General features: G+C 39.3%; 1 protein-coding gene and 1 long non-coding RNA gene across 5 annotated transcripts in view; one reads left to right on the top strand and one right to left on the bottom strand.

Moving 5' to 3' along the window:
• Window positions 1-1,554: 1,554 nt before the first annotated feature.
• On the top strand, window positions 1,555-23,985 carry LOC117067332. The gene is made up of 3 exons (XR_004430706.1): window positions 1,555-1,591; window positions 23,419-23,442; window positions 23,895-23,985. It is a non-coding gene; the product is annotated as an uncharacterized LOC117067332 (long non-coding RNA).
• INTS2 (integrator complex subunit 2) overlaps window positions 1,811-23,985 on the bottom strand; it is a 71,114-nt gene continuing 48,939 nt past the window's right edge. For all 4 annotated transcript variants that reach the window (XM_033183745.1, XM_033183744.1, XM_033183743.1 and 1 more), the window contains 10 exons: window positions 20,210-20,314; window positions 15,701-15,865; window positions 12,840-13,041; window positions 9,750-9,875; window positions 6,159-6,354; window positions 5,064-5,315; window positions 4,603-4,710; window positions 4,364-4,469; window positions 3,199-3,375; window positions 1,811-3,093 (listed from right to left, as the gene is read on the bottom strand). In XM_033183745.1, the coding sequence (XP_033039636.1) occupies window positions 2,924-3,093; window positions 3,199-3,375; window positions 4,364-4,469; window positions 4,603-4,710; window positions 5,064-5,315; window positions 6,159-6,354; window positions 9,750-9,875; window positions 12,840-13,041; window positions 15,701-15,865; window positions 20,210-20,314 (1,607 nt within the window). In that variant the 3' untranslated portion in view covers window positions 1,811-2,923. The remainder of the gene's footprint in view (window positions 3,094-3,198; window positions 3,376-4,363; window positions 4,470-4,602; window positions 4,711-5,063; window positions 5,316-6,158; window positions 6,355-9,749; window positions 9,876-12,839; window positions 13,042-15,700; window positions 15,866-20,209; window positions 20,315-23,985) is intronic.

Raw genomic sequence — 23,985 nt, 5'->3', positions numbered from 1 at the left:
AAGGCAAAGCAAACCCCAAACTGGGTGTTAGGGATTCAGCAATGTGAAAATATATATGGATGAGCAAAGATGGAGTAATTTACTGTTAAGACAGTGAAAGGAAGGATAATGTTTAAAAATAAATCGTTAAAAATACCTTCAAATTGTTATTTCTCTTTTATAATTTTTAAAACATCCACTCTTGGCCGGGCTTGGTGACTCACGCCTGTAATCCCAGCACTTTGGGAGGCCAAGACGGGCTGATCACGAGGTGAGGAGACCAAGACCATCCTGGCTAACATGGTGAAACCCCGTCTCTACTAAAAATACAAAAAATTAGCTGGGCGTGGTGGCGGGTGCCTGTACTCCCAGCTACTCGGGAGGCTGAGGCAGGAGAATGGCGTGAATCCGGGAGGCGGAGCTTGCAGTGAGCCGAGATCGAGATTGCGCCACTGCAACCCAGCCTGGGCCAGCGAGACTCCGCCTCAAAAAAAAAAAAAAAAAGAAAAGAAAATATCCACTCTTTTGAGTAACTGCTCTGATATAACTACTCTTATTTTCCTCTCCTAAATTATAAGGGTTTCAATTGGCTCTCACCTTGCATTGCCGTTTAATTATGTGGCATAACAGAAAGGGGCACATGTAGGCACTGGAGCCAAACAGACCTAGAATACAGTCCCTTGAACTGTTCCCTTCAGGTTAACTCTAATGGAATGAAACACAAAAACTACAGGTTCGTTTGATAAAGAATATGAATGTTTATAAACCAATATTCAAAATAGCTGCACACATCTGTTTTAACTTGAATAAAAAAACACATTGTGACAAACTTTATAACCTTAACTTAAAATACATGAATATTAACATTTACTAATATATTTACACATTTTATTTACATCATCAACAAATCTGATGATTAACAGCATATGTGATTATTTTAACACAGCAGGTTATGACCAGTCTTTGAAAATTGATCCAGGAATGTGCACTGCATTTAGTTAGAAAACATACTTTAACTTTTTCTGAACTCCTAGGGCATATCTATTCACACAAAATATCGCAAGGCCTCAGTTTAAAAAAAAAAAGTAGCAGTTGTATTTAATCTTAAGGGACTACAAAACTGCCTTGTTTAAAAATATGAAAATTCTTACGCTATTTTTAAGCATATGCTTTTATTTTTCACATCAAAATTACTTAATTGAACATTAAGCATCTAATAAAAAGTTATATTCTATCATATGTGATACTATGCACTTCATGATTTGAAACAGCTACAAACTCATTCTCATAGAATGTGAGGTAGGGCCAGTAGTAACCCCATTTTACAAAGGAAGAAAATGAGATGTGACTATTTACTAGTGAAAAGGCTGAAGTTAAATTTCACTTCTCAAAAACTACACCTTCTTATTAGCCTAATTTCTTTTACAAGTGAAGAGGTCTGGCCGGGTGCAGTGGCTCACACCTGTAATCCCAGCACTTTGGGAGGCCAAGGCGGGCAGATCACCTGAGGCCAGGAGTTCAAGACCAGCCTGGGCAACATGGCAAACCCCCATCTCTACTAAAAATACAAAAACACAGGTGGCGCATGCCTGCAGTCCCAGCTACTCAGGAGGTTGAGGTGCGAGAATCCCTTGAACCCAGGTGGCAGAGGTTGCAGTGAGCCAAGATCACCCCACTGCACTCCAGCCTGGGCAACAGGGTGAGACTCCACCTCAAAAAAAAAAAAAACAAAAAAAAAACACAAGTGAAGAGGTCTGTTTCAAGTGGGGGTGGGGAAGTGCGTGATTGAGGTGTATCTCAGAGAGAGAAAAGGGAAGTACTTTCTACATTGATACTTGCTTTTTTTTTTTTTTTTTTTAATGATTAGGGTTTACCTAAATATGTCTGCCTAATCAATGGAAGTTACTGACAGAGGACTGCAAAATCCTTCAGCAAGACAGTATTTTCTACATTTTAACTTTTCCTGAGATTCAAACACTGCATTTTCTTACTCAAAGATCTTCTCAAAGTAAGATATGAATTATAATCCTGATGACAAACCAAGAGCTCTTTAATCCAATCAGTTTTACTGCTCTACCTTCATTTAATTTGATATATATTTCCCCTCTCTGAGCATTAGGTAAGTTAATAAAGCATTATAAAAATAAATTTAAAACATAAAACTAAATGAGATCTCCTCTCAGGTTCTTCTTTGAACAAAGATGTTTCTGTAAACACTTTTACACCAGTATCTTAAAATTCCAAATTATTCAAGTATCTCTTTAAACATATGGCTTCATATATTAATAAAAATTGAAGCAAATATGTGAAATCTTTAAATCCTCATCTGTAATTCCACAGAAATCATTTACAAAAGCTACTTGCCTTTTTAAAAACCTTCTCAATACTCTTTCTTGAGAACTAGAATTCCAACTTGCATTATTATTACTTGTATTGCAAATCTTTGAGATTTCTACTTAGGTTTTTAACTCCTAATATTTCCTTAATTCTCCTTTCCCTTCACCCTTTTTTCCTCTCCCATCTTTGCATCTTTGTCACATTTTGTTACAAGCTCACAGTTAAAATAAACACCAGGGCTACCCACAGACTCATTTTTATAAGAAATTAAAGGCATGGCAGTCTTCACTTCAAAAGCTAAATACAAGGTCAAATTCCCTTTCCAGTAATGAGTTTCTTACGTGTGTTCCCAGTGGGAAAAAAAAAGCTCAGCTGCTACAATATAAACATACCAGCAAAGTAGATTCAAAGACGTGCCAATCAGAAACAAGCAAGCATAATTCTCATAGAGTTCTAAATTATATTTGTGTTGAATTGAATTGTTTTAGTGATTCCACAACATTACTTTACTGTTCCCATTCAGTTTAGAGTTGTTATAATATGCAGATTCACGCTGGGTATATGCAGCAAACAGTTTCTTTTTTTTTTGTTTGTTTTAAATTTTGTTTTAAATTCCACTAACACTCATATTTATTATTTCAATTACTGTTCTTTCAATACAGTGACAGAGCTGTACATCAGGATCCATGCTTCCAGTGTCCCTGGATCCATTTTTGTAAGATGAATCTTTACAGAGTTGAGACCATCCACTTGGTTTCTCCTTTATTTGTTGAAGACCTACAACATAAGAGAAAAAAACATTAAGGCCAAGAAATTCGGAAAGGAATTTGGTCTTTTTGTTTGAGATATTAAGATAACCCTTGAAAATAAGTTACCACTTACGTGTAATAATTGGATCAATGTCTCTTGTCTGAGTGGCAACATCAGAGGCACAAACTTGCCCTATTTGGATCAGCAAAGACATAATATCCTCATACAAAGGAGGAAATGCTCGACAAAAAGAGACTAAACTTGGCAGAGTTGGCATAAAAAAAGCATACCGCTTAGCCTGTGTTAAAACTGTTGGAAATAAATGAAACAATATTTTAGTTTACAAATATAAATTCAACATGGCTTATACAACATACTAAGGGGTACTATGATCTGTACTGGAGATATAAAGTTCCCTGTCTTCAGAAAGCTCATAAGTCTTTATCCAAGATACAAATTATTATGCCCAAGATTTGTGAAAGTACATTACATGTATTATTTCATTGAGTTCCTACAATCTTATGAATGACCAAAGTACTATTATGACACTCATTTTATATATGAGAAAACTCTTAAAAAAGCATTAGAGAGGTTAAGAAACTTGTTAAAGATCACAAGCCAGTTAGTGGTGGAGCTGAGATTGAATTCCGGCAGTGTAAACTCTTAATCACTACAAATAATTATAACAGGACATAAATACAATGAAAAGAAAAACAATAGGGTATTACGTAAATAATATAATGAGAAAGAATACTAAATTAACTAAGCCATAATATTAAGGGTTGAATTACAGTTCATATATTTTAAAGTAGCTTATTTTCAGATCATTTTATTCTACAAACCAGAAGGTAGTTAAAATGGCAGAATATGTTTTAGAACTTATGAAGACATCTAATATATTTATCTTTCATTTATACATATGGTGATATTTTTCTGGAACTCAGAATTTGTAATAAGCAAACATTGGTTATCTACTGATATAATTACATTCCAAAAGTATATTTGTTTTCCATTTATAAAATACAGAAAGCTTATATTTACAAATCTATATATACTCATTCACACAATGAAAAATACAATTTGCCTACCTATTCATTCCCACTACACTATAAATCACATTTGTAAACAGAAGTTTTCAAAAGAAGAATTCAAAAGATGGCATAAATTAAACTAGTATTAACACATATTGTATCATACTATCTCAGTGTGACACAAAAAATATATTGAATCACTAAATGCAGAAAATATAGGATCTATAATAATTTATGTCAGATGTTTGTTGATGTTGACTACCTACCTGTTAACAAAGTTCCCATGACATTGACAGCTAAACGAGCCACACTAAGTGACTTTGGTAATGCATATTGGATACACAAGTGAGAAAGCAACTGGATAGCAAATATCTGCAATACAAAATCCAGATATTACATGTTTCTCAAGAATATCTTTAGGTATTAAACATTATAAAATGTTTTGTATAACTAGTAAGACTGGAGAGAGAGATCAATTGTCCTAAAGCTCCAAAATGCTCATTACCTGTTTTTCAAGTTCTGGCTGTGCAATAAGCTCAGGTATGAAATCTAGACAGATGTGCATAGACGGAATACCTGCGACCGTCAGAGGCAAAAGTTCACATGGATAACCCTATCTCAACAAGAAAGGGAAAAAAAGTCAGAAATAAAATAACTATAAAAGTACAGATAAAAATACAAATGAAAGATTTCATTTCCTTTCTGTAAAAGTTGCTCAGAAGGCTATAGTGCCCTATATGTAACCTGGCATTTCACTTTTCTGATGCACTAGAATACAGATTAAACTACCAAACATTTCATTAGGTTAAAAAAAAAAACTAAAAATCTGGATTTTTATCCATATTGCAAAGGCCCATGGTTCATTTGTGTTTTCTCTGGTTTCTAAATGAGTCCTGTTAATATAGTATTCAAAGCTCCCAAGAAAAATAAAGTTCAAACACAAAGCATCATTCTTTGGAAACGGACCTGAAAGTGAACAAGCTTAGCAATGTTGGGATCTGCAATGTACATTTGGTGCAAGAGACAACAGATAAGGCACTGAACTTCTCGAAGGTTACAGAGCAAATTGTCTTCTCCTTCCTCCATTCCCTTATTTGGAGTGTTGGTGGTAATAACACTTTGAACATTTCTTAACAAGCTATCTGGATTGACACCATTTGCTTTCTCCTCTTCAGTAGGTAGGCAAATCTCTAAGAGAATCTGGACAGCTGCGCTATCCTATAAGCAAACAAAACATAGTAAAAGTAAGAAGTTTCTGAGAAGTTGGTTTAAAAAACAAATCAGATTTTATTTTCACATGAACATAAATGATAAATAACTAATTTCTTAAACACACATACACAAAGAGGTACTCCTAAGAGCAGAAGTGAGCAATCTGTAGAGCAGTGGTTCTCACCTTTTAGGATTATGAACCCCTTAGGAATCTAAAGAAAACAATGCACCCTCTCCCCATAAAAATAAACATACATAAACAAACATCATTACATGATGATGTCACATATCGCTAAGACAGATCCATGGACTCCAGTTTAAGAATATCTACTAGAAGTTTGCGTCCTTTGTAGGGACATGGATGCAGCTGGAAACCATCATTCTTAGCAAACTATCACAAGAACAGAAAACCAAACACCGCATGTTCTCACTCATAGGTGGGAACTGAACAATGAGATCACTTGGACTCAGGAAGGGGAACATCACACACCGGGGCCTATCATGGGGAGGGGGGAGGGGGGAGGGGGGAGGGGGGAGGGATTGCATTGGGAGGCTGAGGCAGGAGAATGGCGTGAACCCGGGAGGCAGAGCTTGCAGTGAGCTGAGATCCGGCCACTGCACTCCAGCCCTGGCGACAGAGTGGGACTCTGTCTCAAAAAAAAAAAACAAAGAAATATATCTGATATTCAGAAGCAAAGGTAACATCATTCTAATAGATTCTATAATAAAAGAAATGCACAATATGTCACCAATGTACATGGAGGGCATAATGTGCCATCTATTCAACTGATTACACTAGTAGAGAAGCCCTTGCTCTTTTTGATTAAATTTTACTTTAGCAAAATTTACCTGAGCAGCCAGTAATGCATTTTTCAATTCTTCTCTGGTAACTTCTGGAGCATCAGTTTGTCCAACTAAGCCAATTGTATTATTCTGGGAAGGCCTATCTTGCTCTGTTTCCTTCAGATGAGCACTAAGGTAGGCTTTAGATGCAAGAAGATATCCATTCAACATGTGTAGGGTAATATCCATCAGTGGTGGGCATCTAAACAAGGAAAGCAAAAAAGAAAAATATATCAGAAAGAATATAAATTTATAAATTAGCCAGAACATGATCAGTTTAATTTAAATGCTGAGAAAAACCTGAGTAGCACATAGTAACTTTTCCCACTGAAATACTCATTCTCAGAAGTTTAATAAATATTTCTTATTCTCTATATTTCAAGATTATATAAATAGTATTATTTGTTTCATCTTATCAGCTAAAGTCAAATATGTATAATGTAAACTCTAAAGAAAAGACGACCGGGTGCGGGCAAAACAATAATGTATGAAGAAAAAGCTGTAATATATGTGCAAAGAGTTGATATCCTTTATAGATAAACAGCTCTTTAAGTCAGTAAGAAATATAGGCTAAAATATAAAGAAAAAATAAAATGGCCAATAAATACTGTTAAATGTCCAATCCAACAAGAATATAAATTAAAATGGGAATCTATTTTCACCTATCAAATTGGCAAACATTATATAAAATAGTGCAGGAAAGTATATAATATCAAACACTGATATGGAATGTAAACCAGTTCAGTCTTTCTTTTTTTTTTCTTTTTTTTTTTTTTTTAAGACGGAGTCTCGCTCTGTCGCCCGGGCTGGAGTGCAGTGGCCGGATCTTGGCTCACTGCAAGCTCCGCCTCCCGGGTTCACGCCATTCTCCTGCCTCAGGTTCCCGAGTAGCTGGGACTACAGGCGCCGGCCACCTCGCCCAGCTAGTTTTTTTATATTTTTTAGAAGAGACGGGGGTTTCACCGTGTTAGCCAGGATGGTCTCGATCTCCTGACCTCGTGATCCGCCGGTCTCGGCCTCCCAAAGTGCTGGGATTACAGGCTTGAGCCACCGCGCCCGGCCCAGTTCAGCCTTTCTACATAGTAGAATGAAAACATGAATTAAAAGTCTTGAAAATGAGCATAATACTTTTGCCCCAATAATTCCATTTTTCCATGTTCTAATGGAATACTCAGCATGGGGAAATGCACATAATCACCACAGCACTATTGATAATAGCAAAAATTAGAAATAAAATATCCTAGGGGATTGGGTTAAGCATAGCGTATCTATAAAATGGAATACCACATAGCCAATTAATATAAGAATCTAGGCCGGGCGCGGTGGCTCAAGCCTGTAATCCCAGCACTTTGGGAGGCCGAGACGGGCGGATCACGAGGTCAGGAGATCAAGACCATCCTGGCTAACACGGTGAAACCCCATCTCTACTAAAAAAATACAAAAAACTAGCCGGGCAAGGTGGCGGGCACCTGTAGTCCCGGCTACTCGGGAGGCTGAGGCAGGAGAATGGCCTAAACTCGGGAGGCGGAGCTTGCAGTGAACTGAGATCGGGCCACTGCACTCCAGCCTGGGCGACAGAGCGAGACTCCCTCTCAAAAAAAAAAAAAAAAAAAATCTAAACTAGGCATGGTGGCACACAACTGTAATCCCAGCTACTCAGGAGGCTGAGGCTTAAGCCCAGGAGCTCAAGACCAGCCTAGACAACAAAGCAAGACCCCCAACTCAAAAAATAAAAATAAATTTGAAAAAAGAATATTAACATGAAAAAAGGCTCACAAGTTGTTAAGTGAAAAATCCAAGCTACAAAAACATTAGATAGGCCGGGCGCGGTGGCTCAAGCCTGTAATCCCAGCACTTTGGGAGGCCGAGACGGGCGGATCACGAGGTCAGGAGATCGAGACCATCCTGGCTAACACGGGGAAACCCCGTCTCTACTAAAAAATACAAAAAACTAGCCAGGCGAGGTGGCGGGCGCCTGTAGTCCCAGCTACTTGGGAGGCTGAGACAGGAGAATGGCGGGAATCCGGGAGGCGGAGCTTGCAGTGAGCTGAGATCCGGCCACTGCACTCCAGCCTGGGCAGCAGAGCAAGACTCCGGTTCGAAAAAAAAAAAAAAAAAAAACATTAGATACAATTTGATAGCAGAATTTAACAACTTCCTTAAAAACTGAATCACCTGAGGTGATTCAGGTGCAAGCTCACCTACTTCAGTGGATTTTTAACAATGATAAATCATTTATTTGAGAAACAGCTCTTTTCTAGAAGTGTTATTTATTGTAGTTTTCCTTTTATTAGATACTTAACATCATTTACACATACAGTTTGTTCTTCTGATTCCTATTTCCAATGAGACCTTAATCTTACTAAATCATATTTAGCTAATTTTGCAGATTTTGTCACTTGGAGAATGTCATCCCTTGGTTGATGACAGACAAGTTTAAATATCAAGTGTATCCTATTTAGTCTTCCTTACTAGTTTCTCTTCCCTCTAATCCATCTAGCACAAAGCATCTTTTCCTACGCTATAACCCAAACCACATTACCCTAATATTCAAGGCTCTCAATAGCCTGACCCCAATTTAACTTTCCAACTATAAAATGTGCTTTTCTCAAAAATAACCCTCTTCACGCCTTTCTCATTCTTGCTTCTAAACTTCTGCTCATACTATTCTTTTTCTCAAAGTACCTTCCTTGACTTCCTAACCCCCATCTTTATACTATTAGATGAACAAACATTCACCTAAACCCCATGTCCACTCTTCTTTTTTTAAGTTTAAATAAAGCAGTGGGAGTGGAGAGGGAACAAAGAAATCTGTACCTGGTTATAATCAATCAGTTGTAAATACCACTGCACTCGAACCAGCCCTAACTCCATTCTATAAAACTTTACCCATGCCCCATCTCCTCTGCATCTTTCCTGAACTTTTAAGAACATTCATTTACTACACCATTCATCCACATGACAATATTATGTAACTTATCACGTATCTGTCTTACGTCCCATGCAGATGATAATCACTTTAAAGGCAAGCCCCTCAACTTATATACTTTTGATAGTACTTATCATAACAACTGTGATTCAAAGATTAATGATAGGAGTTAACTAAATTCTACCTTTTGAGAAGAAGCCACTTCAAAGCAATGCTTAAGTTTAGCAATTGGTAAGGATTTAGAGCCAAATGTGGAATCGATGAAGCTAACATCACTATTGGGCATGCCAAAAAGGTCACAGTTTTAATGCAGGTAATGGTTCTCAAGTAACCAGTTGTTTAAAAATCTTTTTAACGTGAGAGCAGAAACGGTGTTATTCTTTACTGGTCTAAATTGGGAGAGAGATAAAAACCACTACTGATGGCACCAAAACCAAGAATGACATTTCTCTAAAGCTAGGTCTTATTAATCACATATTAAATATTAAAATGTATATACATTTCATGAATAAACACAACTAAAAAGTAAGACAAAAAACTGTACAGGTCACACTGTCTACTTATCTGCAAGCACAATTAAAATATAAGTTTAAACTGAATTTCATCAATTTCTTTTGACTCTCCAAAGTACAGCTCTATAATAAAAATGAAACTCAAATAACACGTACCTGTGAACCCTCTGATCACACCTTAGGACAATGAGAGGATCTATCATCAGGTCATTCTGAGTATACTTTTGTTGTCGTACAAACTTTATTGAAGGTTGAAGTGCATTAACCGTCATTACCCATAGCCTGATGAGAAAATAATCACATGTTCAAAACAGTTTTTATATAATTAAAATCTGTAGCCATCCGGTCCTTTCTATCTTAGAAAGTTATAGTCAGTAAATAATTAGAAAATAGGTATGAATGAACTTTGAAAAAATTTAAGCTACAGACATCTAACCTATTATAACATCTCTTTTAAAAAAAGGGATAAAACAGTAAACACAAAGTAGTCTCAAAAACGTTCACAGCTGTAATGGAATAATCATGGCATATAAAATTAAAACCTAAGTTAAAACCTTAGTTATACCATACTTGCTATATGACTCTGTGTAAGTCACTGAGGCTCTCTAAACTGTTTACTCATCTGTAAAATAGAAATGATATAATACTTGTAAATGAAATAAGACTTGCCAAAACATTCTGTATCTAGCTCCATAAATATAAGTCATTATTCTGGATTGATCCTCATAAAGTCTCCAAGTGAGATGCCACTTTGAGATTAGACATTAATAGATTATAAAAGTGATTACTAAAATGACTGCACATCATGATTACTAAGGGTTATGCCAATACGGAAGGTGTTTGATCTTACAGTGAAGCCCAGGAATCCACCAGAGGACTTCCCCCTCTTAAATGACTGTATAAACAAGGATCATCAGACACTTAAAGAAAGCTTTTACTTTGAAAAACATTAAAATATACAAACAGAAAAAAAGGAACTCAAAAAAAAACAGAAAATGTAGGGATAAGGAGTAAAAAAAATTTTGAACTATTAATATCCTAAAAGAATAAAATATTTTATACATGAAACAAGAACAAGAGGCATTTAAGAATATGCAGATAAGAAACAGCTCTTAGAATTAAGAACAGGGCCAGACACAGTGGTTCACACCTGTAATCCCAGTACTTTGGGAGGTTGAGGCAGGAGGATCGCTTGAGTCCAGGAGTTCAAAACTAGCCTGGGCAACAGAGCGAGACCCCATCTCTACAAAAACTAAAAAAAATAGGCAGGCACGGGGGTGTGCACCTGTAGTCCAGTTATTTGGGAGGCTGAGGCAGAAGGATCGTTTGAGCCCATGAGTTTGAGGTTACAGTGAACTGTGATTGTGCCACTGCAGTCCAGCCTGGGTGACAAAGCAAGACCCTGTCTCTAAAAAATAAGAATAAAAAATAAATTTTTAAAAAATGAACTAGAACTCTACACTTAGGCAAAATATTAATCACATATGAGAATAATTCTGCATCTCAAAAAAGTTAAGTTTACCACACTCCCTTTCTCAGGAAGCAAGATGAGTGTGTGTTCCATTCACTAAAATGAGGATATAAACCAAGAAAGAGAAAAATATGAAATCCAACAAAGAGGAGTGACAATAGCAATTCTAGGATGGCAACTGTATATGTCCCAGATGGCAACATGAAGACAGAAAGCTCTGAAAGGAATGTCTCCAAGAAAAAAAATATATAGTATTTCTTTTGTTTTTTTTTTGAGACAGGGTCTCGCTGACGCGATCTCAGCTCACTGAAGCCTCGATCTTCTGGGCTCAAGCGATTGTCCTGCCTCAGCCCCTCAAGTAGCTGGGAATACAGGCATGCACCATTATGCTCTGCTAATTTTTGTATTTTTTGTAGAGACGGGGTTTCACCATGTTGCCCAGGCTGGTCTTGAACTCCTGAGCTCAAGTGATCCGTCCACCTCGGCCTCCCAAAGTGCTAAGATGATAGGTGTGAGCCAATGAACCCAGCCAAAAAAATGCTAACGATACATTATCTGATGTGTTATGATTAAGTGTGAAGTAAATTTCCCCTCAATAATGAAGCTTGGGGATGAATTAGTTATTAGTTATTGATACCAATTTAAAAACCTGAGCAAATGGAAAAAAGGTAAGTATTAACTAACCCAAAGTATATGTTGAGTAAGGGGGAGGGCACTTGCATAAGAATGAAATTGTAATCAAAAGATTATCACATAGCTCAATTATAAAATCACTTCTGTAGTCATAATAATATGCATTTGAAATACTGCTTTAACAAAAAATTTTAATATACCTGTGTTGGGAGAAGCAGGAAAAGGGGAAATGTGTATTAGAAGAAGTGGGACTCACAGGAGAGGAAGCAAATAAGAGAGCTAACTAACCTTCACCTTGTAGAGTAGAAAATCAACAGATAATTTCTAAATTGGAAAATCAGGAAATCACAGTCATTATAAGAGATATATGGGAAGGATATAAATACCAGAATAAAAAGATAAAAGAGCTGAAAATAGTTGTCTCTGGGGAGCCAAAGTCTAAAATAGAAAGGTGTGAGGCAGATCTTATATACTATTTAACTTCTTAAGTTATGTGCATTTACTCACATAAGTAAAAATTAACTTTCCAAAGTATAAATATGACCAGATCCCACCCAGACCTACTGAATCAAAATCTCAGTTAACTCAAGCCCAGTATTGTTTGCTAGACATGTCCAGGTGTTAAGGATCCAATCTATGAACCAGCAGAGACCCAGTGACTAAAAACAAACTTTGCTGCACACTGAAATCACCTGGGGAATCTTTTAAAAAGTACTGATGCCTGACTCCCACCCACAAACAGTCTGATTTAATTGGCATGGGTTCCAACTTGGGGATCAGTAGTGGTAAAAACTCTCCAGGTGATTTTAACGTGCAGCAAAACTTGGAACAACTGCAAAGATCCAAGATACAGCAGTGATCTAAATCATAATTAGCCACAAATAACTATACATGATAACCCAATTTTCAAGAACTTCCTAAAGTTAGAAATACTGTAAGGTTTCTATTTCAATAAAGTTTGCTTTTACTTAAAGATATAACAACCATTTAATAGTCTTAAGAAAGGTGATATATTGTCATACGGTCAACAAATACTGCTATGAGGGTCTTGTGAAAAATTTTTCAAACAATTAAATTTAGGTTACTGTATATTATCACTGCTCTACAATTATCTATTACATGTAACAATACACTGAATTTACCTTCTAGGCATCACAGTATTAAGAACCATCCATAGTTTATTGACTGTTTGCAGAATTCTCCGTGGAACCCCTGAATTCAACAGCTGGCTCATATTGGATGTTAACACTTCTGCATATGGTATAAGTTCACTGGCAGAGAGTAGAGTCAAGTGTTCTATAATCTGCATCACTTGTGTGTGATTTACTGGGACAGCTGAAAATGCTAAAAAGAAAATTTAGCAATCATAATCTGAATTCTGTACAGTTTATTAAGCAGGAAGTAATATTGTTCTCTCAGACTACAGGCCAAACAAATCAAGAAAACAATGTGGCTAAAAAGTAACTATAGTTACTTGCTATTGTTTCCTACAGAAACCTAGATACAATTTCCACTGAACTTATTAAAATAAGGGCCAGCTGGATGCAGTGGCTCACACCTGTAATCCCAGTACTTTGGGAGGCCGAGGTAGGTGGATCACTTGAGGGTCAGGAGTTTGAGATCAGCCTGGCCAACATGGTGAAACCCCATCTCTACTAAAAATACAAAAATGAGTCAGGCGTGGTGGCAGGCACCTGTAATCCCAGCTACTCGGGAGGCTGAGGCAGGAGAATCGCTTGAACCCAGGAGGAAGAGGTTGTGGGGAGCTGAGATTGCACCAGCACACTCCAGCCTGGGTGACAGAGCAAGACTCCACCTCAAACAAATTAAAAAATAAGGGCCCTAAGAAAAAATTCATGGAAGTGTAGTTGTTCTTTCATAAAGAACAAAAATATCTTTTTTAAAGATCACATTAATGGGATAGGCGTGGTGGCTCACACCTGTAATCTCAGCACTTTGGGAGGCTGAGGCAGGAGGATTGCTTGAGTCCAGAAGTTCCAGACCAGTCTGGGCAACATGGCGAGACCGCATCTCTACAAGAAGTAAAATAATTAGCTGTATGTGATAGTGCACCTGTGATACCAGGTACTCAAGGGGCTGACACAGGAAGATCCCTTATGCCCAGGAGATGGAGTTTACAGTGAGCTGCGTTCCTGCCACTGCACACTGCACTCCAACCTTGAGCATGGGCAACAGACCTCTCTCAAAAAAAAAAAAAAAAAATCACTTTACTGACCCAAAGACTAATCTTATTTTCTTGGTGATTCAGACTGATCTTATTTTTTATTTTTTCATTTTAGAGATGGGAGTCTTGCTATGTTGCCCAGGCTGGTCTTTTTTTTTTTTTTTTTTAATCCCCCTCTTGCCTTTACCAATGAAGAGACCAGGATAGTTTTGAATTCCCGGCCTCAAGTGATCCTCCTGCTTTGGCCTTCCAAAGTGCTGAGATAACAGGCATGAGCCACTGCATCCAGCCCAGACTGATTTTAAAAACAGGACTGAAAAAGGAAAATATGCTTAAGTATTGCTTTTGATAGCTAACATTCACTGAAAGGTTCAAACTTCTTGAAACTTTCCTCCAGGTGGTCCCCTTATAGGATATAAGCACCCAGAAGATTGCTGTTACTAAAAAATATCTAGAACTATGCTCTCCAATAATCACTAATCTCATCTGGCTATTGAACATCTGAAATAACTAGTCCAATTGTGTTACAAGTGTAAAATACACAATAAATTGCAAAGACTAAGTGCAGGAGTGTAGTGGGGGGTGAAATATCTCATTAAAATTTTAATATTGATTACATGGTGAAATAATATGGGCAGGCCAGGCATGGTGGTTCATGCTTGTTAATTCCAGCACTTTAGGAGGCCAAGGCAAGCAGACTGCTTGAGCCCAGGAGTTTGAGACCAGCCTGAGCAACATGGCAACCCCTTCTCTACAAAAAATAAAAAATTAGCTGGGTGTGGTGGCATGTACCTGTAGTCTCAGGTACTGGGGAAGCTAAGGCAGGAAGATTGCTAGAGCCTGGGAGGCAATGAGCCAAGGTTGCACCACTGCAGTCCAGAGTAGGCAACAGAACAAGGCTCTGTCTCAAAAAAAAAAAAAAGAAAAGAAAAGAAAAAATATTGGCCATATTTGGTCAAATAAAATGATTATTTAAATTACTGTTGCCTGTTTCCTTTTAGTGGAAAGTTTATAGGTGTTATAGCTCACACTATATTTCTATTTGACAGTGCTGATCTAGAAGAACATTCTCCATTAACAGCAAGTATATAGTCCTATTCCACTGCACTTATTTCTAACCAGTTTAGAACTTTTCTAAAACCACACCACCTTTTTAGTGATATAATATAGGACCTATGAGAGAAAAGACACAAGCATATCAGAAAGAAGTGGTTAAAATTCCTGGCCAGGCACAGTGGCTCACGCCTTAATCCTGGCACTCCGGGAGGCTGAGGCAGGAGGATCACTCAAACTTACAAATTCGAGACCAGTCTGGGCAACATGGTGAAACCCCATCTCTACAAAAACTTAAAAAATCAGCCAGGCCTGGTGGCTCATACCTGTAGTCCCAGCTACTTGTGGGACTCAGGTAGGAGGATTGCTTGAACCCAGGAGGTGGAAGCTGCAGTGAGCTGAGATCACGCCACTGCACTCCAGCCTGGGTGACAGAGAGAGAGAAAGACACAGACAAACACAAAAGGAAAGGAAAGGGAAGGGGGAAAGGGAAAACAGGAAAACGGGGAAAGGAGTAAAGGAGTAAAAGGGGAAACCGGAAAAGGGGTAAAAGGGGAAAGGGGGGAAGGGGGAAAGAGGAAGGGGAAGGGAGTGTAAAATTCCTTAAATGCAAAGAGTATTTTACATAATTAAAATATATTCACCAAAACATCGTTATATCCACAGGAAAATTCTGTATAAGATTTCAATTAGCCTAATTTCAATTAGCCTAACATCTCCTTGTACTACAAAAGGGGTTAAAGGAGTATCAATAATTTACTATACCTTCTTGGAGCTGTTTGGGAGAATGATTTTTAGCATTATTAGTCAGAAGCATTCGCCGTAGCAGGGCATCAGTCCCTGTGATTTCTTCTTCACAAATCCAGTCATCCACAATACATAAATGTGGGTAGTTAGTAGCAAGGAGACGTAGTAAAGCTGAATGCAACCCTTGAAAATTTACAGAAAATCAATTGGATTCTTCATGCTCAAACACCAGAAGCTTCCCCACCCCTCTCATTCTTATCAAACCACTAGCCCGCAAGGAAAGAGGGTTATGCTCTAAGTCAGTGATTCTCAAAGAATGATTAGATGGCTGGGCACGGTGGCTCACGCCTGTAATCCCAGCACTTTGGGAGGCCGAGGAAGGTGGATCACCTGAGGTCAGGAGTTTAAGACCAGCCTGGTCAACATGGCAAAACCCTGTATCTACTAAAAATATAAATATTAGCTGGGCATGGTGGTGGGCGCCTGTAATCCCAGCTACTCGGGAGGCAGAAGCAGGAGAATCGCTTGAACCGGGAGATGGAAATTGCAGTGAGCCAAGATCATACCACTGCACTCCAGCCTGGGCAACAAGAGCAAAACTCCATCTCAAAAATATAAAAAGAATGATCAGAGCACCACCAGCATCATAAGTTTGAGAAGCTTGTTTCACGTGCAGAATAATGAATACCATCCCAGGTGATGAGATCAGAAGCTGTAGAATGGAGCCCTAGGAATGTTCACTCCTTGTGCATGCAAACTACAGTTTAAGAACTTGTGTATAGTTATTTGACCAAGGGAAACTGCTTAAATGAAGATCCCCAAGTAATGTGATAAACAGTGAGCTGGGAACTACTACTCATAAAGAAAGCTTTCACCTTTCTTCCATCCCACCCAACATAATAGTCTCCTAAAGTTGTTTGATATAGCAATGGTTCAAGAGTTGAGGGAAGAGGAAAGAAAAGGAGGAGAAAAGAATGTCCATTTGGGGACTATCATATATGGTTTGGAAAAGGTCCTACTCAGAAATACTGACAGGCTTCTGTAGAGAACATGCCCTTTCCTCCAACCCTGTTGAGAATCATCGCTATAGATGTGGTAAAATTAAAGTTGCCACTTCGAATACCTGAAAGGTCTCAGGTACTTTATGTACATTTTCTCATCTCTCCCTAACATTCATACAAAGTAAGGAATGCCTCCCATTCTACCGTAAGGAACAAACCACACTGAAAGACATGTATTAATATTAACAACTCTAAAGTCACACAGCCATGTATGTCAATCAAGAGAGGCGGTACTGATGATACCCACGACAGGGGGCATTTTATCTTGGTTTCAGAAGTATTAAAGAAGATCAAAAGAAATGGGAAAACTTGTTACCAAATCAAAGCATTATTTATAACATTTTACCTATACCACAGTTTGACTATTCATGACTATTATGTATAATGTTAATAATGAGAGGCCCGCACGTGGTGGCTCATGCCTATAATTCTAGCACTTTGGGAGACTGCAGGAGATGGATCACTTGAGGCCAGGAGTTCAAGACCAGTCTGGCCAACACGGGGAAACCCTGTCACTACTAAAAATACAAAAATTAGCCAGGTGTGGTGGCACACGCCTGTAATCCTGGCTACCTGGGAGGCTGAGGCACAAGAATTGCTTGAACCTGGGATGTGGAGGTTGCAGTGAGCCAAGATCGTGCCACTGCACTCCAGCCTGGGTGACAGAGCAAGACGCTGTCTCAAAAAAATATTATGACACCATAAAAATGCCTATTTAGTTAATGAATTAATGAAGTACTACTATGCTAAGTGCTTCGCACATAAGTACCTAATAAATATTGTTGCTACCATATTATTATCATCATTATCAGAACAGTGAGACTACACAGTAGTAGCAGGAATCAAAGTACTTTAGATCTAATTATCCCCTTATTATGCAAATCAAATGATACCACTGCTTAATCCCAGTAGAAAAAATACCCAGTTCCTTTCTCATAGAAACAGCTTAAAATTGATGATTCTGTGTTTGAAAAGACACTGTAACAATCAAAAATGGCGTTACTTAAACATTTAAATTTCTAAATGCATACAGGAGTATATATACAGTTAAAACTATACCCAACCATCACAAAAGACTGCTTACAAAAGTGTAAACTAATCAACATTTCATACTCTTTTCAATAAAGCATATCAATTGTCAAATGCTATTAAAAATAACATTATTTTCTGGAAACAGATTATACAAAGAAGCCAGGCATGATGGCTCACGCCTGTAATACTAACACGTTGGGAGGCTGAGTAGGGCTCTTCACTTGAGGTCAGGAGTTCGAGACTAGCCTAACCAACATGATGAAACCATGTCTCTACTTTAAAAAAAAAAAAAAAAAATAGGCCGGGCGCGGTGGCTCAAGCCTGTAATCCCAGCACTTTGGGAGGCCGAGACGGGCGGATCACGAGGTCAGGAGATTGAGACCATCCTGGCTAACATGGTGAAACACCATCTCTACTAAAAAATACAAAAAACTAGCCGGGTGAGGTGGCGGGCGCCTGTAGTCCCAGCTACTCGGGAGGCTGAGGCAGGAGAATGGCGTAAACCCGGGAGGCGGAGCTTGCAGTGAGCTGAGATCCGGCTACTGCACTCCAGCCTGGGCGACAGAGCGAGACTCCGTCTCAAAAAAAAAAAAAAAAATTATACAAAGATATAAGTAAATAAATGCTGCAGACATCTGGTTAACAACGTCCAGTGAAGGCTCATGTTTCTCCTTGAAACCAACCATAATAAAGAGAAAGAAAATTCCAGCCGGACACAGTGGTTCACCTGTAATCCTAGCACTTTGGGAGGCTGACATGGGTGGATTACCTGAGGTCAGGAGTTCAAGACCAGCCTGGCCAACATGGCGAAATGAAGTCTCCACTAAAAATACAAAAATTAGTTGGGCATAGTGGCGGGTGCCTGTAATCCCAGCTACTCGGGAGGCTGAGACAGAAGAATCACTTGAATCTGGGATACGAAAGTTGAAGTGAGCTGAGATCGCACCCCTGCACTCCAGCTTGTGAGACAAGAGCGAAACTCCTCAAAAAAAAAAAAAAAAAAAAATTCCAACTTAACAGAAAGAAAAACACCCACACTCAAACATTAGAGAGGTATTTAATTAAGAAAAATCTCTAGAACATTAGCAGGGCATGGTGGCATAGGCCTATAGTCCCCGCTACTAGAGAGGCTGAGGTAGGAGGATGCTTGAGCCCAGGAGTTTGAGGCTACAGTTAGCTATGATCACACCACTGCACTCCAGCCTGGGTAATGTAGTGAGACTCTTTCCCTAAAGATAAAAAAAAAAAAAAGAAAAATATCTAATTTCAAAAAACACTACAATATTTCTACTTAACAGGATTTATAGTAAAATATTATAATATGTCCATACTATGGATCATAAAATAATCAGAAACAGTAAGGAAGATCTACCTGTACCGATATGTGAAGATGTTCAAGACTCCAAGAAAAAAAACAAGCCTTGGAAGAGGCAGGGGAGGCTGCGCATGGTGACTCACTCCTGTAATCCCAGCACTTTGGGAGGCCAAGGTGGGCAGATCACTTGAGACCAGGAGTTCAAGACCAGCCTGAGCAACATAGTGAAACCCTGTCTCTACTAAAAATATATAAATTAGATGGGCATGGTGGCGCATACTGGTAATCCCAGCTATTTGAGTGGCTAAGGCACGAGAATCACTTGAACCCAGGAGGTGGAGGTTACAGTGAGCCAAGATCGTGCCATTGCACTCCAGCCTGGATGACAGAGTGAGCCACTGTCTCAAAAACAAAAACAAACAAAGAGGCAGTGTATAATACTATTCAGAGTTAAAAAAAACAATTTTTTTTTACTTCTGTAAGTGTCTGTTAGGTTCAACCACAAGAACCTGCTGTTTCTGTAGCTCTAAATTAGTTGAATATCTGCAATTTCTTTTTTTTTTTTTTTTGAGATGGAGTCTCGCTCTTTCGCCCAGGCTGGAGTGCAGTGGCGCATCTCGGCTCACTGCAAGCTCCACCTCCCAGGTTCACGCCATTCTCCTGCCTCAGCCTCCCGAGTAGCTAGGACTACAGGCACCCGCCACCACGCCTGGCTAATTTTTTGTATTTTTTTTAGTAGAGACGGGGTTTTACCATGTTAGCTAGGATGGTCTCGATCTCCTGACCTCGTGATCCTCCTGCTTCAGCCTCCCAAAGTGCTGGGATTACAGGCATGAGCCACCACGCCAGGCCAAATATCTGCAATTTCATACAGTTCAACCTATAGGAGAAAAAAGCCTGAAAATACATACCAACTGCAAATAGCTAGGGTGGTGTTTTAAGGGGCAGGGTAGTTTGCAATAACTGAAATAATAGATTTAGTGAGGGAGGCAAAGAGGAATTTCACTCTTGAACTGTTTGAATTTTTAACGTTAAGCACCTATTACACTTCATAACATTACAAACAGTAAGGTTTTTTAAACAATAAACTTTAGCAGTAAAGACCAAATTAAAACATACCTCCCAACTCCTGCTGTAGCCCTTGAGCCTGTCGAATAAGGAACTTGATAGGAATCTGGTCCATTAAAGAAGAAGAGTACGATTTGGGCTTTCTTTGCATGGCAGCTATCAAAGATAAAAAGTGTAAAATAAATAAAATGTCCAGAAACAACAGAAATCTTAACCTTCAACCCAAATGGAAACAAAAACAAAGTCAAATTACTTTTAATGCAATTAACCTGCGAATATAGCATATAAAAGATGAAGAATCATTACGAAAACAAGTGGCTACACAGGAAGAATAAGAACATACCTGGAGCAAGATCTGGAAAATGCCCTGAAATTTAAAACTAGACAGAAGAAAATTCATAACAGGTGAGAGAAGCAATGTGCAAAAGTGCCCTACACTAAAAGAACCAACGAGTGAGTCAAGATTTTCCCAAACCTAATTGGGAGATCAAATGTAATCATGAACAGATGGCCTAGAGCTTGATGATTCCAATGCATCTTATAAAAATAAACTGTTACTTTATTTTATTTTATTTTATTTATTTTATTTTTTGAGCCAGAGTCTCACGCTTTTTGCCCAGGCTAGAGTGCTGTGGCATGATCTCAGCTCACTGCAACCTCCACCTCCTGGGTTCAAGTAATTCTCCTGCCTCAGCTTCTCAAGTAGATTGGCTGGGATTACAGGCACCCACCACCATGCCTGGCTGATTTTTGTATTTTTAGTAGAGACGGCATTTTGCAATGTTGGCCAGGCTGGTCTTGAACTCCTGACCTCAGGGGATCCAGCCTGCCTCAGCCTCCCAAAGTGCTGGGATTACAGGCATGAGCCACTGGGCCCGGCCAATTTTTTTTTTTTTTTTGAGACAGAGTCTCATTCTATCACCAGGCTGGAGTGCAGTGGCGCGATACTGGCTCACTGCAACCTCCGCCTCCCAGATTCAAGCGATTCTCCTGCCTCAGCCTCCCGAGTAGCTGGGATTACAGACGCCCACCACCATGCCTATCTAATTTTTTGTATTTTTAGTAGAGATGGGGTTTCACTGTGTAAGCCAGGATGGTCTTGATCTCCTGACCTCGTGATCTACCTGCCTGGGCCTCCCAAAGTGCTGGGATTACAGGCGTGAGCCACAGTGGATTTTATCAAATTATATACAATAGTGGTGATTGATTCTTTTTTTTCCCCCCTGAGAGGAGTCACTGTCACCCAAGCTGGTGTGCAGTGATTCAATCTTGGCTCACTGCAACCTCTGCCTCCTGGGTTTAAGCAATTCTTGTGCCTCAGCCTCCCAAGTAACTGGGACTACAGGTGCCCGCCACCACGCCCAACTGTTTGTATTTTCAGTAGAGAAGGGGTTTCACTATGTTGGCCAGGCTGGTCTCGAACTCCTGACTTCAGGTGATCCACTAGCCTCGGCATCCCAAAGTGCATACCTGGCCTCTTTTTAAATTAAGTTAGGCAATATGAATTTGACTTCCTTCTCTCACAATTCCTACCTTCAACCAGCCATGTCCACCCTTTTTTTTCTTCTAAGTCCATTTTAATTTCTGTACTTTTGCTGCTATCCTAATTCGGTGCCTACTCACCCTTTGTTTATATATCTTCTATGGTCCACTTCCCCTGCCTCCAATTTAATCCATCCTTCACCCTACGGCCATAGTCTTTTCATTTAAATACAGATTTAGCCACCTTCAGTGAATCCTCAGATCATACAGAGTAAAAGTCCTTGCCAGTCAACACTATCTTTCTCTGTCTCATCTCTACCATATTGTATATGCCTGGCACCCAAAACTCATTCCAAGGTACTTTCCTTTACACCACAGGAATATATGAGAAGCTCAATCAGGGTGTTTGTAGTTTGACAAATGATATACAATATGTTTATTCTCTTATAAACCACAAACAGTAAAGCTCAACCATTTTTCTTTTATTAAGGACAAGAAGTATATAAGTGCAAATGTTAGATTAAAGGTTGAGAATCACTGTCTATATAGACCACATATATATCATACACTCTTATTTAGATACGATCTCCCCTTTAAGTTAACAAATTAGCATAGTTTTCCATACTAATCTTTTATGATTTAAGAAAAAATCAGAAGGCAGTTAAAACAATAGTTATAAGATCCAGAAATAGTCAAATCCTGGTTCCAATACTTACTACAACACTTAATACTAACTTAAGGAAGTTACCTAACTTCCTTGTGCCTCAGTGTTCTCCCTTGTAAAATAAACATAACCACCACCTATCTCATAGAACTGTTATGAGGGTTTACATGAGTTAACTATAAGACTAAACTAAGGCCAGGCAAAGTGGCTCACACCTGTAAATCCAGCACTTTGGGAGGCCAAGGTGGGCGGATGACTTGAGGTCAGGAGTTTGAGACCAGCCTCACCAACATGGTAAAACTCTATCTCTACTAAAAATACAAAATTCAAGCCGGGCGCGGTGGCTCAAGCCTGTAATCCCAGCACTTTGGGAGGCTGAGACGGGCGGATCAAGAGGTCAGGAGATCGAGACCATCCTGGCTAACACAGTGAAACCCCGTCTCTACTAAAAATACAAAAAACTAGCCGGGCGAGGTGGTGGGCGCCTGTAGTCCCAGCTACTCCGGAGGCTGAGGCAGGAGAATGGCATAAACCCGGGAGGCGAAGCTCGCAGTGAGCTGAGATCCGGCCACTGCACTCCAGCCCGGGCGACAGAGCAAGACTCCGTGTCAAAAAAAAAAAAAAAATACAAAATTCAGTGGGGCGTGGTAGCGGGTGCCTGTAATCCCAGCTACTTGGGAGTCTGAGGCAGGAGGATCACTGGAACCCGGGAGGCAGAAGTTGCAGTGGGCTGACATTGCGCCACTGCACTCCAACCTGGGCAACACAGCAAGCCTCTGTCCCTAAAAAAAAAGACTAAACTGTATGTGTACAATTAAAAAGCAGAAATTATTTCAGGTTCTTAGACAGGAAGACTTAATACTGCAAAGAAGTAAATTCTCTCCAAATTAATCTGTAAGTTTAACATAATTCTTATCAAACTCCCAATATAATTTTCATTTGTGAAATTTAATAAAATTATTATAAAGTTCACAGAAAAGATTAAATATGTGAGAATATACAGAAATTCCAAACAAGAAATGTATCAATCAAAGGCACAGAAAATGTCAAACATAAAAAAGAAAATCCAGGCCAGGCATGGTGGCTCACACCTATAATCCCAGCACTTTGAGAGGCTGAGGTGTGTGGATCACTTGAGGTCTGGAGTTCGAGACCAGCCTGGCCAGCACAATGAAACCCCATCTCCACTACAAATACAAAAATTAGCCAGGCATGGTAGCATGCACCTGTAACCCCAGCTACTCAGGAGGCTGAAGCAGAAGAATTGTTTGAACCCAAGAGGTGCAGGTTGCAGTGAGCCAAGATCGCACCACTGCATTCCAGCCTGGGTGACAGAGTGAGACTTTTGTCTCAAAAAAAAAAGAAAAACAAATTAAAAACTACACACAAAGGTCAGGAGGATCGCTCACACCTGTAATCCCAGCATTTTGTGAGGCCAAGCCAGGAGGACTGCTCGAGCCCAGGAGTTTGAGACCAGCCTGGCAACATGGCAAATCCCATCTCTACAAAAAATTTAAAAAATCAGCCAGGCATGGTAGTGTACACCTGTGGTCCCAGTTACACGGGAGGCTGAGGCAGGAATCCCTTGAGCCCCAGAGATCAAGGCTACACTGAGCCATGTTCGTGCCACTGCACTCCAGCCTGGGTGATAGAGTGAGACCCTGCCTCGAAAAACAAATAG

The sequence above is a fragment of the Trachypithecus francoisi genome, unplaced genomic scaffold (assembly GCF_009764315.1).
Source record: "Trachypithecus francoisi isolate TF-2019V2 unplaced genomic scaffold, Tfra_2.0 Lachesis_group20, whole genome shotgun sequence".
Lineage (NCBI taxonomy): Eukaryota > Metazoa > Chordata > Mammalia > Primates > Cercopithecidae > Trachypithecus > Trachypithecus francoisi.
This window is presented reverse-complemented; position numbering and strand designations above follow the sequence as displayed.